The 17,475-nt window shown below is 40.9% G+C and overlaps 1 protein-coding gene across 1 annotated transcript in view; it reads right to left on the minus strand.

The window, feature by feature from the left end:
• Positions 1-17,173, minus strand: part of PRKD3 (protein kinase D3) — a 62,691-nt gene extending 45,518 nt beyond the window's left edge. The window contains exon 1 of the mRNA XM_015408454.1: positions 16,330-17,173. Within this exon, the coding sequence (XP_015263940.1) occupies positions 16,330-16,620 (291 nt within the window). The 5' untranslated portion in view covers positions 16,621-17,173. The remainder of the gene's footprint in view (positions 1-16,329) is intronic.
• Positions 17,174-17,475: the final 302 nt, after the last annotated feature.

Here is a 17,475-nt window from a genome sequence, read left to right on the forward strand (position 1 = left end):
CTTCTTCCCTTCTCGCTCTTTCTTTCCCTCCTTCTTTCCTTCTCTTTCTTTTCCTCTTTCCTTCCTTCTTTCCATCTCTTTCACTCTTTCATTCCTTCTCTTTCCTCCTTCTGCGGCCCAACTCTAGTGAGAAGGGGTTTAAAGTTTCTCTCTTCACTCCCTCCCTCCCCCTCGCTGGGGAAAGGAAGGGGAGGCTTTTGAATATGCCTTCCCCCCCCTTTTGCTTCCCCTTCTGACATCACTTCCGGTGATGTCAGGGGGCGCTGCATATGCTAATGAGCTATTATGCTAATAGCCTAGTAGCTCATTAGCATACTGTATGTTAATGAGCTTCTGCAGCTCTTTTCTAGGAAAAGACCCCTGTGTACCACCCATCCTCCACTGCAAGAGACCACTACTACACTTGCAGTCACATTAGGCTGGATTTCACAGATCCACTATGCTGATATCTTCCTCCATGCTTTCCCAGATGCACTAAAGGAAAGGCCTCTTGCATCAGATGGCTCCTTGCATGGCTAAAGGAAAATGCTACCATCAATAGCATGGATCTGCAGAGGAATCCAATCCATTATCTTTGTAAATGTGGTTTTATTTAAATATACATTTGACAGACACTGTATCTGCCAGAACCACTCCAAGTCTCAAGAATTTTGTATCCTGCCTTACCTTCTGATTGAGATATAAAATTTCCGGAAATTTTGAAGCTCGGAAAAAAACCCGGGGTTTTTTCCGGTTTTTTTCGGGGGGTAACGGAAATTTTCGGAAAAATTGAAAAAAATGCTACATTAGCATTTCTTTTGTCTTTTCTAGATTGAAAGTCATTCTGTTACTTTAGGAACATAAAATATGACTATGGACATTTTTATTTGGCATGAAATTATCACAACTAGCATATTAAAAATATAGTGTATCCAAACAATTATTACAAACAGAATACCCACCCACATGCAAAAACAAAACTGATACCTTTTTATTTTCTTCTGACAATAGCACCTCATAAAGGAAGAAATGCATCTTGCATTGGAGAGTTCAGTTTGTAACCTAGGACTGGCTTGTCCTCAGTGCACAGAAATTAGATCAATCTGATACCATATATATATATTTTAGAAATTATTTGGAAAATATTTGGAAGCAGGAACAAGAAAGGGAAAAAAACTAAACCTAACAAAGAACTCCAAAACCAAACAAAGGTTAGTGGAAAGGAGGGCCAATATTAAAACCTTTTTCATAAAAAGAGGTATATAAAACATATATAGGGGCCCAATTACAACCAATATATATAAAACTTTTTTAGCCCTGGTTATGGTTATGTTTTATATATATTGGTTGTAATTGGGCCCCTATATATGTTTTAATTTGTTATTATTAATAAATACATGTACCTCTTTTTATGAAAAGGTTTTAATATTGGCCCTCCTTTCCACTAACCTTTGTTTGGTTTTGGAAAATATTTGAACACCTTGTCTTAAAATATTTTATTCATCATGTTAAAATAAAACGTTCCATAATCATTTTTTCTTTTCTTTTTTCAATTTTTCCAATTTTTCGGGAAAAAATCGGTTTTTTTCCAAATTTTTCCGGTTTTTTTCCGGGCCTTCACATCTCTACCTTCTAAGCAGTCCTGTGCTGACCTGAGGACTTTAAACACTGAATGCAACTCTGGACAAAAAATATTCTTATAAAAAATAAACAGTATGCCCAACAACAGAAAAAAATGTTACCTTCACGTGCCATCCACAGTGCCTGGGCACAGAAGTATACCTTATGTCTGAACCAATTACTTATCATGTTATATTCCTGTGACTAAACCATCTGCACCAAGTACAGTATGTATTCTATCAGGGGTTATTAGTGACATACTTCCAGCTTTTGTCACAGAAATGTAGTACATCAAATAGTACAGTTTTTCCTGTGATATTCTATCATGTAAACTCCCATCTTCATCCTGAAGTACTATAGCCCAGACACAGGTCTACCACCTCCAGAAGAACATGACCTCAGACTCCTATGGTTTTTGTGCTACTCTTCATATGTACACACTGCAAACACACAAAGCAGCAGCACAAGAACTTTGACACAGCAGTCTCAGGTGGGACACTGCATATGGGTACACTCATACACACTTGAAAGGGACTAAAAACTGCCTCCAGTTCAAAGGACACTCTCATCCCTCAAGTGTTGCTCTGATGCAGCAAAGGAAGTGCAGCCCACTAAGATGGCAGACACCAGGCAAGTAAAGTTCTTGTGTGCCTACTGCAAAGCATCAGCTATCATTGGAGAGGTGCCAGATCAGCTCAGATGTTACTTGTTTCCATTCAATGTTACTTTTGCTCAGGTGATAGGTCAAAGTGCTCCCTACTGGAGAAGAGAACAGCTACCTGATAAATGACTGCCTTGGTGATTCACTGTCTACTGCTCAATACAGCAGTATTAGGAAACATTCAAATGGGGAGAAAAAAAAGGAAAAGGTGATTACAAATTAACTACAGAATGCCTCTTTTGCCAGAACAGTTTTGTTTTTTAAATCATATTCTTGGTTCTAACTGGCAGGTACAGACTGGGAGCTTTGCATGCCGCTAAATAAAGTCACAAAGACATACGCCACAAGATAGTGAGTGGGTATGTACTGCAAAGAAACCTGCTAATTCTGTTGAATAACATTAACAACTCTATAACTTTAAGTAACTATACCATTATGAACATCTGTCACTTAATTTTTGCCTTTGAGCAATTAAAATAAAATACTGTGGGGAACGGATTCACACTATCCACTCTCGACATGTTAGCAGCTGTTCTTGCTTCCACCTGTGTCATATCAACTCAAGCCACTTAGGTTACCATCTTGGCTGTATGAGATGAAAAGGCTGCATTAAAAAATGGGCAAGCCGTCTCAGCTCGCCAGCAGAGTTCCTTTTCTGCCCTCTGTAAGAGTGGGCTTCAGCTTATCTGAAGTGCTTCCACCTCATCACTCCAGAGCTATACATTATTTACATATACTGCCTACACACAGAGTGGCCAGTACTGGTTACAGGAGCCAGACAATGAATTTCCTCCCACCATCTGACAAAGGCCGTATTCACTAAGATTGTAAACCTGTGACTGAAGGACACCGGATTTCAGGTGGGAATTCATGACTAAATGCTCTTTATTTTTTAAAAATCCTCTGCACAAGAATATTACTATGATTTCAGGTGGGAATTCATGACTAAATGTTCTTTAGTTTTTTAAAAAAAATCCTCTGCACAAGAATATTACTGTGCCAGAGGAAAAGGCTAGGACAGAACTCTCTTCCATGACACCCAGCTTTCAGTGTGGAAGAGCATTCAATAACATGAGCAATTTGAAAAAGAACATCCTAGGCAGTGGTTTACCACCTCATTGATGCCAGTGCTGAAACTGCACTCTCTGCTTCTACACCAGACTCCTTTCATATTTCCTTCCATCCAGAATATTTTTCCCCACCTCCAGTCTCTGCAATTCACCAGCCAGAGCTCTATTCTTTGTTCACCAGCTGCAAACCTATGAATCACCCACAGGTGTTTCCTCAAAGCAAGGGATGGAGATCACTGTCTGAGTGGACCTTCTTGCCCCTCTCAGTTTTCATTTACAAGTTCCACCAAATGTACAGGAACCTTGGGAAGGGGACAGTTTCTAGTCCCAATAACTCACCCACCCCCTAAGTCAGGAAATCAATAAACAAGCTGATAGATAGGCTTTATGATCAACTATGGCAGAAAATTCTGCCTCTTTTCTAAAGCACCCCTTTCAGCAAAGCAGTGTACAGTCAATATGAAGTCAAAGGCTTTCACGGCTGGAGTTCATTAGCTGTTGTAGATTTTCCAGGTTGTCTGGCCGTGGTCTTGGCATTGTAGGACCTGATATTTCACCAGAGGTATAACACAGAAAGAGGTATAACACAGCCAATTTCTATGCAGAGAACCAGTATGATCAAATGGATAAGTAACTGGAATTGAACCTGAAATACCTTAACTCAGATCTTATTGATTTCACGCTTGTCCATGTAATAAAAAGGAATGCCAAAGGAAGTTACAGACATAGGTGATTCACAGTTGCTGTCCCAATGCTGTATATGTCTAGACAGATAAAAAAAGTGCAGGCTTCTTTCTGCAACACACTTTGCTCCCTGTCTCAGACAGTTCACACACCACCTGTGTTTGCACAAAACTATGCTCTCTGCTGAAATCTTGTTACTGAAGGGAAGCACTCCTGTTTTTATCAGGAGTGGTCAAGCTTCTTCAGCCCGGGGGGCATATTCTTCATCTTCCAAACTGTCTGGAGCTACAGCTCTGACAATAACATCCCACTCAGTCTCCAAAGCATCTTGAGAGACTCCAGCCCACACAGGTGGAAGAACCTTGACAGGCCTTTTTTCCTCCAGCCAGCATATACTATTCTCATGAAATTAAGAGACACCATTCCAGAAGCCTCTGGAGTAATCTTCCACTATCCAATGGGAAGGGCATCTGTCAGTAGAGGGGGGAAAGTACCTTGTACCTCCCAGTTTATGGAGTGACTGCTATGGCTCCCAATGTAAGCTGCTGACTCTCCAGGATTGTGTTTCAGATCATTAGCACAAATTCCTGGATAAATATACTTGGGGAGCAGCACTAACCCAGACAAAAGCTGCACACGAGGTGATACTTCTCATCTAGCAGGTCTCTCATTTTCCACTAGAAGAAGCACCTACCAAATGAGAGGAGCCCCATTTACAGAGCAAAGAGGAACAGGGCAGATTCTAGGACAAAACTGTTGGATGGGAAAGAGGAGGAGGATATGGAACAAAACGGAGGGGAGAATTACCTGATCTACCTTACTAATTGCATATCTTGATTTACCCAATCAACTTTATCAGGATGAGAGAAAATACATAGCTCAAATTTTACAAAGCATTCTGCTTCTCTCTCAACCCATGTCAGAGAATTGGCAGAATTTATAGTAAGCTAAATAGATAATATCCAAAGATAATTGGGCAAACAAACCCATACTTCATTACATTGGACATCACTATTTAAAACAGAAACAGTAATGCATTTATGTTAAGTCAGTTAATGTATGTAACCACCTTTTTGCCCAAGAGGCACCCAAAGTGATTATTAATACATTCAGGGACTGCAGAAGCAAGGACACTCTGGCCTCTCCCATCAGCCAGAGGTTAAACAGTCACAAAGAGGCTGTACTCCCTCTCTTCTCTCCCACCATCTCAGTGGGAAGGCCAGCCATCAAGAAGAGAATGAACAGCCCCAGAGACATTGCTTCCCTTTTACTGTCAAAAAGAACTCAGCTATACCACCTGCCCCAGAGCCACAAAAGCAAGGGGAAAGATATTCTGGCCTCTGCCATCAGCCACAGGCCACTGGGAAGTTGCATCCCCTTCCCACAATGAACAGCAGCAAGCGAAGATAAGTTTGGCCCACAGTTGATTAGAATCCTCAGTTCATTCCAACACTGACAGACTGATCTCCTTCCCCTAACTTTTCCTGCTGCTCACCATCTGTCATAGTTGTAAGAAGCATCATCTGGGCTTTGGGGGATGAGTCAGCTAATGAGGCAGATAAAAAGAACACACTGAGGCTTGGTGGAGAAGCAGCAGTGCAAGTGATACACCTCTGAGAGCTGTAGACCTTGCACCCTACACCAGTTCCAAATTCTGGACCCTCCTTTCCTCTGACCCCTGGACCGAACCTTTGGCTTCCTGACCTTGGACTGGTCTGCAGACCTTGCTCTTGTCTCTTTCTTTGTTTGTTGTCATTGTATTTGTGTATCCTGGAAACCTCGGGTAGAGTAACAGTGTTAGGCTTTGCCCTGAATGCAACACCTTCCCATTTGAGTTTTAGTTTGTAAGCTTTAAGGTAAGGACATGATGTTCTTGAATGATCTAAGCCAATTTCAGAACCAACTGTGGTCTAAAAAGTAGGAATAATAATAATAGCAGGAACTAAAATACACAGAGAAATTGATGCAAGGAAAATATGATGGACTGGTAAAGCACTTTACCAAGCAATTGATAATAATGCATTATGGGTGAATAAATTGTGCAAACTATTATATCGGGACTCTTTATCCTTTGAAAAAACTATTACCTATAGGGAAATATAACTGATTTTTAAAAAGTTTTCTTTCAGGATAACTATATATCAAAAAATAAGAAACCATACAGCTTTCTAACAGACCTTAAACTTGGAGAGGAGGGGCTATAAGCAAAATTCATTTGTGTCTCTAGATGATCAGTAAGGATTGGTATGGTCCTATTTAAAGACACACACACTTCTTCCAAGAAGCTATTGACCACTATATCCAAACTACTTTATACCTCCTCCTGAGCAAATTTTTCTCTACTGACTTCCCATGACTTTACATATGCTTGAAAGTCACATATCTGCAAAGCTGATTTGTAGATCACATGACATATTTCTCAGAAGCAATTTTAATAAGTTCAACAATTCCTTTTGAATACAGGAAATCACCTTTGAATGACCTTTTTATGCAGTAAACTCTGCCAAAGTCTCGACTGATGAAGCATTAATGGGAGTCACAGCACGACTGAGATTATATCTTTTGTGTCCATGTGATCTAGGATTCCAGGAGATAGTGCTTTCTGTATTAGACAACATTATATTATTTCATTGAAAAACAGTATGCGTTTCCATGTCATTTTTTCACTCCATCTGTCAGGCAACAGTTCACACAAATTACACTAGTTCTTATATTAATAGCACTGCCCCTCAGAGTAATTTTTCACTTTTAAGAAATGAACTTTAAGTTCTACAGATGTGGACGTAACGCTGTAAACTTTTTTTAAGTGACAGACAGAACCATGGGAAAGAAGAAGAGCTGATATTAAATAGTGTTTGTTTGATTATCTGTTTAGTCTAGAAACTGCTGCTAAGGCAAGCAAGCCAGTAACTCCTGGTTTTTAGAATCATTTGTATGCATCCTAATTGTAACTGGTATATATGAAAGAGGTAGGACTATAAACTACCACATGTAAGAGATGGGTATAACATTCCTTCTGGCATCCATAAGTGGGGGTCAATGAACAGCCCAACTGCTTCCCATCAACAGATAGCTCACTCTGAAGTCTAGCCCATTCATTTCTTTTCTCTTTTTTAATCCTTTTGAGCTACCACTATTCATTATACTATTTAGGGTCAAGGGAGGCAATAAGCAGGATATGAGTGAGCTGTCTTCTTGGGGTCTGTACTTAGGATTCACCATCTCTAAAGCTTCAGGGGATCCAAATTTAGCTAAATCATTTCAGTTCAGCCCCCCCACCCAACAGGAACCTCAGCACTTTCTATACTTTATAACAAAACAAACATGAAGTTTATCAGGGAAGGTAGTGGAAGAATCTAGGAGCAGGAGAGAATAAACAGAAGCAGAAAAAGCTTGCACAAAAGTACAGTTTCCAATCCAGCATCTAGTCCTGAAGCTAAATTCTCACCCCCATATTCACAAAATGAAGGACACAGTCTAGTTTATAAAACACATCTCCTGGGCTCTAACAGAAAAAGAGGAAGATGATACTGGATTTATATCCCACCCTTCACTACCTGAAGGAGTCTCAGAGCAGCTTCAATTCCCTTTCCCTTCCCTTCCCTTCCCCACAACAGACACCCTGTGAGGTAGGTGGGGCTGAAAGAGCTCTCTTGAGAACTGCCCTTGAGAGAACAGCTCTGAAAGAATTTATGACTGACCCAAGGTCACACCAGCAGTTGCATGTGGAGGAGTGGAGATTCAAACCCGCTTCTCCCAGATTAGAGTCCACACTCTTAACCACTACACCAAACTGGCTCTCAGAATAAAACAGAATGAAATAGCCTAACAAGTTACTGTTTGTTTATTTAGTTCAAAAAGTACAATTTCCAAGAGAATACAACCTTAAAACTGGTGCCTCAAACTAGTTCTGGACCAGCCTATAAACACTAGTGTAAGCATTTGGATCAGCAAGAATTCAGTCACAGTGCCTAAAACAATGTGTATGTATGCTTACATTTCATGGGGAAAAAATTAGATATTTCTTCTTACTGCAAAAACCAATTATCTTATTCATCTAAACATTAGTGGGGAAGTAAAATGGCTCCATTCATTTTCTATATATAACTTCTATTTTAAATACAAACCTCAAAACACTCATAACTGAAGAGGTAGACAATGCTTTTTCCCACCTATTTTTAATAAAAAAATTACCTTTGCTTCTTAATAGTTTTTACCAAAATTTAATTTGACCTGTAGCCATCGAGTATCTTTTAAATGAAATGCCAAACTATTGGATATTATGCAAGAAAAATAGGAATTAACCTTCATGAGCCAAGATGAAGAAGAGATACGACAAGTCTGAAATGTATTTCTTTACAGATGGCATAAGAGACAATGATCAAAAGACAGACAACAATAGAAGGCAGCTTCAAAGACACAGCTAAAAGGATGGGGAAGTTGCACTCAGACATAAGCAGAAACAGCTCACATAGAAACAACTTCGATGCGGTGAGACAGATCAAAAAGAGTGATGTGGTTGTGGTGGGGAAGAGAAAGCACTTTCAAAATAACTGGAGTACATTGCTTTAAATGGAAATCAGAACAGATGTTGTCATGCTAGACCCAAAGAATAAAATAACTATAAAAGAGAAAAAGAAAGAGAATTGTTCTGTTATCCTAACTTCGTTTGGTTAAGGAGCTCTCAATAAGGATAGTAAGTAATTCACCCTCATAACATACAATGCTAATACTGCAGACCTGTTTTCACCATCTCAGTACATTTTGCTTAGCCTTATAAAGGTTAGTGCTGTCTCTCTGAAGTAGTCTTAGTGGGCTGCTCATGATTTCAAGAAAATAAAACAGTAAAATATAGAATAGGATTTACCACTAATTCCCAAACTCCACCCTAAGAAAGAACTGCTAATGTGCTATGAGAAATTAAAAGCTCCTACGAGCCCAAAGTATCCATCAACTGTACAGACTGCCTGTTGTCTCTCTCTCTCTCTCTATGATTCTTTGTTCTAGTCCAACTTCCCTGCAATCAGTCTCTGCTGGAAGCAGGTAATTTCTTCCATTACTGACACTGGACGATTCAAGTACTGCCAATACAAAGGTAGAGAGTCACTTTACCTATGCTATCATTTATGAAAGACAAAGCACAAAATTGTTAATGCATAAAACTGGAGATGGAGTTTCTGTAACAGTTTGACAGCGCGCAACACCCTTGGCTCCTTTCTGCATAATATGTCCACACCTCATGCTTGGATTTCTTTCATCAGATCCCAGATTCATGGGAAACCAATAGGAATCTCAAGAGTGATTAAAAGACACTTCAAGGAGAGACCAAAATGTAAACAAGAAGCAGTGTTCCCAAATGCACAGTTCCGTGGCAAAAATGGAGAACCTAAAAATGGCCTGAATCCAGCAGAATATTTCCGTGGACTGAAGGATGCATCTCCTCCTTTCTCCCACAATGACCCAAAATGCTTGCCTCCCTGAAATGCTTCTCCAGGAAACAGCTCTTCAAGAATCACTTTGGGATGCAATTGGTGGGGAGATAAAGTTGTGGTCTGTGGGTAGAAGTCTGCCTGTAGAAATGCTCAGTGGATCCAAACCGATGTGCCATGGATGGGACATCTCTGTTTATAGGTAATAAAAGATCACAGAAATGTTGAAAAACATCTGTAAGTCCACCTTCCCAGAATAACAATCAACTTAAAAATCTGAAACCAATGCCTTTCAAACTTGCATTTCTGTTTTCATACATGCATAGAATAATGGAAGGGTAACTAAGAAGTGCTTTAACATGTAACATTACACTGTAATCACACATTATAGTGAGATGAAAAGTCACTTGGCACAATAGCAGACTAGGAAAGGAAGGACTAATTGGTCTTGGGGAAAAATATAATTTTTAATAGAGATAAGAATAGGTGAATGAGAAATTATAAGCAGGTCAACTGTTTGAGGAAGTCAATTAAGGATAACAGCAAGAGCCAAAAAGCTGCTGTAACAATGCAAAGGATGAAACTGAATCATGAGGGAGAGGTTGGACAGAAACCAGAAGTATGCCAAATGAGATGAGTGCTGGCAGTTCAAAGAAATGAGAGCACATAAGATTGGGTAGAAGAGGAGAAAATGAAGAACAGAACTTCAAGAGATATCAGAGACAGAAAACGACGAGCCAATAAAGAAACCATTGTCAAACAAATCAGTTATGATAACAGAAAATGGAGTTGGGGGGGAAATTAAATGGGACGGAAGATAATGAACATAAAACACAACAGAACATTTTGAAAAAGAAACAAAGGCTGCGGTCACACGGAGCATTAGGCACACTAGAGGGACGGAAGATAGGCGGATTTTCCGGGCGCGATCTCACCGCCACATCTGGGAAGCGTCGAGCTCCTGTGGCGAACCCGAGGCTTCCCGCGGAAGATGCGCGGTAAAAAACTAGTACCTCGGAGGTACTAGTTTCCTGAAACCGCGGGGCAAGGGCGGGCGTCTGATCGCGTTTCCGGTGGAAGATCCGGCGCCCACCCATGCCACCTCGGAAAAAGGTTTTTTTTCCCCAAAGTCTCCACAGATGCGCACAAGCACCCAAGGGAGCCTGCGCACATTTGAGTTTTACAAAAAACAACAACCCACAGATGCCCGCGCCCCACTTCTTTGCCGCGCCGCAGGACTGTGGAGTGATCAGCACCTCCCCCCTACCACGGGACCTCCACGGGACCTCCATTGGTAGGTCTGCTCGAGCAACCGCGTGGTTTTTAGCCCCGGGGCTAACAGCCACGTTTCCCCCCCGGATTTTCCTGCCCGTGTGACCGGGACCCAAGAATGCTTTTTGATTTAAGTTCATAACAATCATTAATTCAGGACTGAGGATGGGTAATTGGATTGGTGAATGGCTCAACTTGCAGATACAATATTTAACAAACATTTTAAAAAATGTTTTCCATCCTGAAACTTTCTGTTGTCTATTTCAAACCACAGTTTACTACAGAGTACATAAGTGCATAGGAGCTGCGGTGGCTCAAGTGGTTAAGACGCTGAACTGCAGGCTGTGGAAGGTCAGTAGTTCAGCAGTTCGAGACCTGAGTTGCCGCATGATGGAGTGAGCTCCCGTCTCTAGTTCCAGCTCCTGCCAACCTAGCAGTTCGAAAGCAAGAAATTGCAAGTAGATAAATAGGTACCACTTTGGTGGGAAGGTAACAGCGTTCCATGCACCTTGGTGTTTAGTCATGCCAGCCACATGACCACAGAAATGTCTTCGGACAGCGCTGGCTCTTCGGCTTTGAAACGGAGATGAGCACCGCAACCCTAGAGTCGGACTCGACTGGCTTTCGAGCAAGGGAACCTTTACCTTTACATAAGTGCATGGGTGTGAAAGTTGGACAATGAAGAAAGCTGAGAGGAAGAAAGTTGATTCCTCTGAAATGTGGTGTCGGGGGAGATTTTTACAGATACCGTGGGACCACCAAAATAGATAAGTAGGTTCTAGATCAAATCAAGCCTGAATTCTCTCTAGAAGCTAAAATTACCAAACTGAGGCTCTCATCTTTGTTTGGTCACATTACAAGAAGAGAAGAGTCACTGGAAAAGACAATAATGCTTGGGAAAAGGCAGCAGGAAAACAGATGAATTGACTCAATAAAGGAAGCCACGGCCCTTGGTTTGCAAGACCTGAACAAGGCTGTTAAGGATAAGATGTTTTGGAGGTCATTAATTCATAGGGTCACCATACATCAGAAGTGACTTGACAGCATTTAATACACACACACAATGTGTCAGATTAATAGTGGCAGAGACTAATTTCCCAAACCCAAATTCCTACTGTCTTGCTTTTTGTGTGTGCTTAGAAAATAAGCCTTTTTTTTTTTTAAGATCTACACTTATCGATCGGATTGTGTTACATTTCCCCCAGTAATTGTATCACATTAGAACCACACTACTCAAGGGAAGTCTTTCCTCATAGAAGTGTGGAAACCCTCTGACCATATACACACAGACACTCATATTAACGTAGAGCAGTTTGACAGGATGTCCTGTAGTTCTTCAGACACCCACAAGGGGTGACAATACCTGTCAAAGGGCACCTGTATCCAACTGGTTTTGCTGGTCAGTGTACTACGCAAGCCCAGTAGATCCAGGCTCTCCTCTTTATTCCCGCCTCCCACGCCATTCCTTCCATCACAGTTACAAATACTGATTGCAAAAAGGAGCCTGTGCAGTCTGGTAGACAGGATGGATGCGTGCCAGGGAAACCTGAGTTCAAATCACTATATTTGGGGCAATCCCTCTCTCTCAGCCTAACCAACTCACAAGGTTGTCATGAAGACAGAGAGAGAATCCACATATGCTTTCCTGAAATTGTTGAAGGAAGGGTAGATACACATTTTCAGGGCTTTCTTTCTGGGGGAATGCGCTGGAACAGAGTTCCAGAACCTCTTCAACAAAATTCTTTTTAAAATGTTTACAAGTTCATGAGTTTTTAGTGTACAGATTAAACATTTCCCTCTTGAGAGTTCCGGCACCTCTCCCACCCCCACCCCCACCCCAAAAAGCCCTGCATTTGATATAAAAAATAAAAACTATTCCCATATTTATTATTCCACCTTAATGCCCACATTTATGGATCAACCCATGCAAGACAATTGCTGAAAAACAAGTTATTGAATCCCAAGCTGTTCTCATCTAATGCTAGGTCAACATGAGGATTCCTCTCAAGCCTATTTTGGAAACTGCATTTCCTATACAGTTAATACACTTTAAAGCAGTATAAGCCACTTATAGAACTTTCCCTATGAGGAAAGGTTAAGGCTCTTAGGGCTCTTTAGCTTGGAGAAACGACGACTGAGGGGTGACATGATCGAGGTTTATAAGATTATGCATGGGAAAGAGCAGGTAGAGAAAGAGGTACTTTTCTCCCTTTCTCACAGTACAAGAACTCGTGGGCATTCCATGAAATTGCTGAGCGGTCGGGTTAGAACGGATAAAAGGATAACTTCTTCACCCAAAGAGTGATTAACACTTGGAATTCACTGCCACAGGAAGTGGTGGCGGCTACAAGCATGGACGGCTTCAAAGGGGAATTAGATAAGCATATGGAGCAGAGGTCCATCAGTGGCTATTAGCCACAAGGTATAGATAGGGACTCTGGGGCAAGTGATGCTCTGTCATCTTGGTGCTTGGGGGGGGGGTCAACAGTGGAAGGGCTTCTAATGTCCTGGCCCCACTGGTGGACCTCCTGATGGCACTGGTATTTCTGGCCACTGTGTGATACAGAGTGTTGGACTGGATGGGCCTTTGGCCTGATCCAACATTGGCATCTCTTATGTTCTTATGTAACTTTATAGAGGAAAACTGAGATGTAAATATAATAAATAAAATTCAGGTTTTAAGAACACCTCAAGACTGTTATAGAACCAGAAAGGTCATACCCAAGAACAAGATTCATGAATTCCAGAGGAGATGACCAAAATTTGATCAGTGCATTTCTCATATTCACATGTCAGTTATTACAAAAGGTGTGCAACTTCAGCCATTTTCCCAATATTTACCTACATATATTCTTAACACATAGAGATGTGAACATCACATGCAGCCCTAAATTTCCAGAAAGCATCAGATAAAAGGAAAAAAATCTGGATCAGCTGTGGAATGATATAGGTAATAGGGGCATTGACATTATAGAATTCCAATAGGATTGTTACTGATTTCTGTTTGACAAAGTAATGTTTTCATGTTGGACAACATATTAAATAAATGCTTAACATTTTATTTTAGAGCTTTATACTTAGACATGTCCCAAGATATAGTAAAAGATCTGATCCATGTCTGGGATCTGCTTACGCTCTTGGAATAATACTGCCACCTGTGCACCAGCTGCAGGAATACTTATACCCACCATCACCCCTCCACATTTCCTGATCAGGAGTTTATGCCTGCAGAGGACATATGCTTATTCTGCAGCTGCTGCTGGCATAGTCAAGGCTTTCGTTCACACACAGCTGTACTAAAGCCAACTTCTATGATTCTATGGAGACAAGACTCAATCTGAAGTCTTCGTTATTTTACAGAACAACTGGCTCCCCATATAATGTGCTTCTGAACTTCAGCTAAAAGCTGATTGAAGCTGAAGCTGCCAAGGACAGAAAAACTGAGAGAATGAACCAAGAAAAAATAGACACAAATGTGAAGTCGGGAAGAAAACAAAGAAGCAGTCCAAATAGGAATGTTCTCGCTCACAGACAACTATACGAAAAAGGAGATTCAAAAGGGCAAACATGGACTGCTATTCTACAGCATCTGAACTCCATGGCTCTTCCTCCCACCACCACCCACAAAATGTAATACATTGTTAAAGTTTGGAAATGAACTACAAAACAAAATAAACTATTATTTGACAGAAGTGCAACCAGGAAAAAGAAATGGTGATGAATTACTTGACAGGTAAAATACATCATCTTTTGAAACTTCTTTTGTAAGGTGATGCATACTGGGACAAAAAAATCCCAGCTTCAAGGATAGGCTAATAGGGTCTGAACTTGCTGAGATTGAGAAGGAAAAAGATATTGGGGTCATAGTGGATAGCTCAGTACAAGTGTCAACCCAGTGTACTACAGCAGTGATAAAGGCGAAGTCTATGTTACGGATTATTAGGAAAGGGACTGAAAATAAAACAGCTGATATTATAATGCCCCTGTATAGATCTATGGTGCAGCCTCACATGGAATACATGTACAGTTCTGGTCACCATATCTCAAAAAGGACACTGCAGAGCTGGGAAGAGTACAGGAGAGGGCAACCAAGATGATTAGGAGGTTGCAGCACCTTCCCTGTGAGGAAAGGCTGAAGAGTCTTTTTATATCAAGAGACAACTCGTGGGGGGGGGGCATGATAGAGGTTTATAAAATTATGCATGTGGTAGAGAGAGTAGACAAAAGGAAATTTTTCTCCCTTTCCCAAAATACTAAGAACATGAGAGAAGCCATCACTGCCCCGGACACAGTGTTCCATCTATATCTTGGAGCTAATAGCTATGCTTGTAGCTGCCACCACTTCCTGTGGCAGTGTTAAGTACTCTTTGGGTGAAGAAGTACTTCATTTTATCTGTTCTAAACCTACTGCTTATTACTTTCATTGAGTGCCCATGAGTTCTTGTACTGTGAGAAAGTGAGAAAAGTACTTCCTCCTCTTACCTTCTCTATCCCATGCACCTCTATCATGTCACCCCTCAACTGTTGTTTCTCCAAGCTAAAAAGCCCTAACCTCTTTAAGTTTTCTTCACAGGGAAGGTGGTCTATCCCCTTAATCATTTTAGTTGCTCTTTTCTGCACCTTTTCCAATGCTATAATATCCAGTTTGGTGTTGTGGTTAAGTGCGCGGACTCTAATCTCGGAGAACTGGGTTTGATTTCCCACTTCTCCACTTGCAGCTGCTGGATGACCTTGGGCAAGCCATAGTTCTGTCAGACCTGTTCTTGAAAAAGCAGTTCTCAAAAGAGCTCTCTCAGCTCCACCTACCTCACAGGGTGTCTGCTGTGAGGAGGGGACGGGAAAGGAGTTTGTAAGCTGCTCTGAGACTCTAAGTGAAGGGCGGGATATAACTCCAATCTCTTCTTCTTCTGATAAGGTGACCAGAACTGTACACAGTACTCCAAATGGGGCAGCCCCACAGATTTATGCAGAGACATTATAATACTGGCTGATTTGTTTTCAGTCCCCTTCCTAACAATACCCACCATAGTATTTGACTATTTTATTGCAGTCACACATCTTCAGTGAGTTATACTAGACCCAGCATTTCTACTGAAGGAGCAAAACAATGCAGCTGCAAAAAAACTTTCTTCCAACTCAGTCTGGCCTGCAAGATGCCCCCCTGCCTTGAAAGAGCTGATCTGGCCACCTAGATCCACACTATGACAATATCAAGACTAGATTACTGCACTCTACATAGGACTTCCCTGAAAGTCAATTCTGAGACTCCAGTTGGTACAAAACGCCACTGCTGGGGTATTATCAGGAGCTAGGCAGAGGATGAATAGTGCTGCCATTCTGCAATCACTCCATTGGCAACCCATAAGTTACTGAATTCAATTGAAGATACTAGCTATCATGTGTCATGTTTGTTTATGATTTGTTTCAGGTTAGTGTCACAACTTCATTTCAGATTTCTGCAATCCAGACCCTATTGCACTGTCTACTGTATGTTCCATCCTGCTGATAAACACACACGCACATATAATAAAGGCATAGTACAAATATTTTAAATAAACAGCTCAACAAAAGATATAAATGAACATAACATTCTGCACTCTCAGTTGTACTGTACCTTTTGATAAACTACAGAACACACTAGGTCTTTGACAACGGAAAGGGAGAGATCTTGAGCCTCAATGGTGACAGTCTCTCGAGTGAGACCAATCTGCAGCAGGAAGGAGACCCCATGCACTGAACCCCTGGAGTTAGTAAGACTCTGTGTGCTGAAGCTGCCATTGGACAGCCGACCTGAGAGTCCCGATTGTGGACTTGAAGATAATGAAGGGGTAGGTGGAGCAGCAGCATGGGACACAGACGGGGAAAACTTCTGTAAGGATGGAGGAGAAGATTCGTTCGATGACATCTGACTTGATTTAAATCTGTCAAGACTTGCTTAATAGCAAAGAAAAAGACAGGCTTTTTTCTTTACCCTGCAATGTTGCAAGAGTATTTTCACGCTTCACTTTTATGGTTCAAGAAAAAAAATCCTCTTCTCTTGTCTTCATTTTCCCTTTCATTCTGTGCATGATGATAATATTACTTTGGCCAGAAGTTATTTTAATGAAAGGTCCTTTTTACACAGCTTCAAATCAGCTGATCTAAAATACTTTGCCTTTAGCACCACATCCAGATGTTGGGAGAGGCTTACATCATTATGAAATTGTTCTCTTCAGAAACAGACATCGCTTTTTCACACAGGCCCTTCATTCCAGTGCTTTTGAAAACACTTAAGTTTGGCTTGGGGAAAAAATCCTTCACATTAAAATTACTGCACTCAATGATTCAGCACCACACACAGACTTACAATTTATGTCGATACTCTTGTCAGTTTCTTTTTTTAAAATGTGGACGATGTCCTGTGCCACAAGTATTGTTTTGGAAGAATTTATTCTTTTTTCAGAAGTTCTTGTTTTAAATCACAGAGATGAGAAAATAAGGTTACCCTCAATGGTCTCCGAGTTTTCATTTTTAGAAGATGATCATCTGACGAAAGGAAGAAACGTTTCTACAAATACAGCTTCAACAAACATGAGCAGTAGATTCACAAGTGTGGTCTGCAGCATTCTGAGGTGTTATGTATTGCCTAGTGGAAGAAGAAAAGCTAGTTATTTCACATATACATGGACTATTACATAACCCCATAATCATACAAGTTAAAAACAGAAACGATACTAGATTCACAAATACTTGTGCCACAATCCATTTGTTTACATGCTAT

Source organism: Gekko japonicus, unplaced genomic scaffold (assembly GCF_001447785.1).
Source record: "Gekko japonicus isolate JY-2015 unplaced genomic scaffold, Gekko_japonicus_V1.1 scaffold897, whole genome shotgun sequence".
In the NCBI taxonomy this organism is placed as follows: Eukaryota; Metazoa; Chordata; class Lepidosauria; order Squamata; family Gekkonidae; genus Gekko; species Gekko japonicus.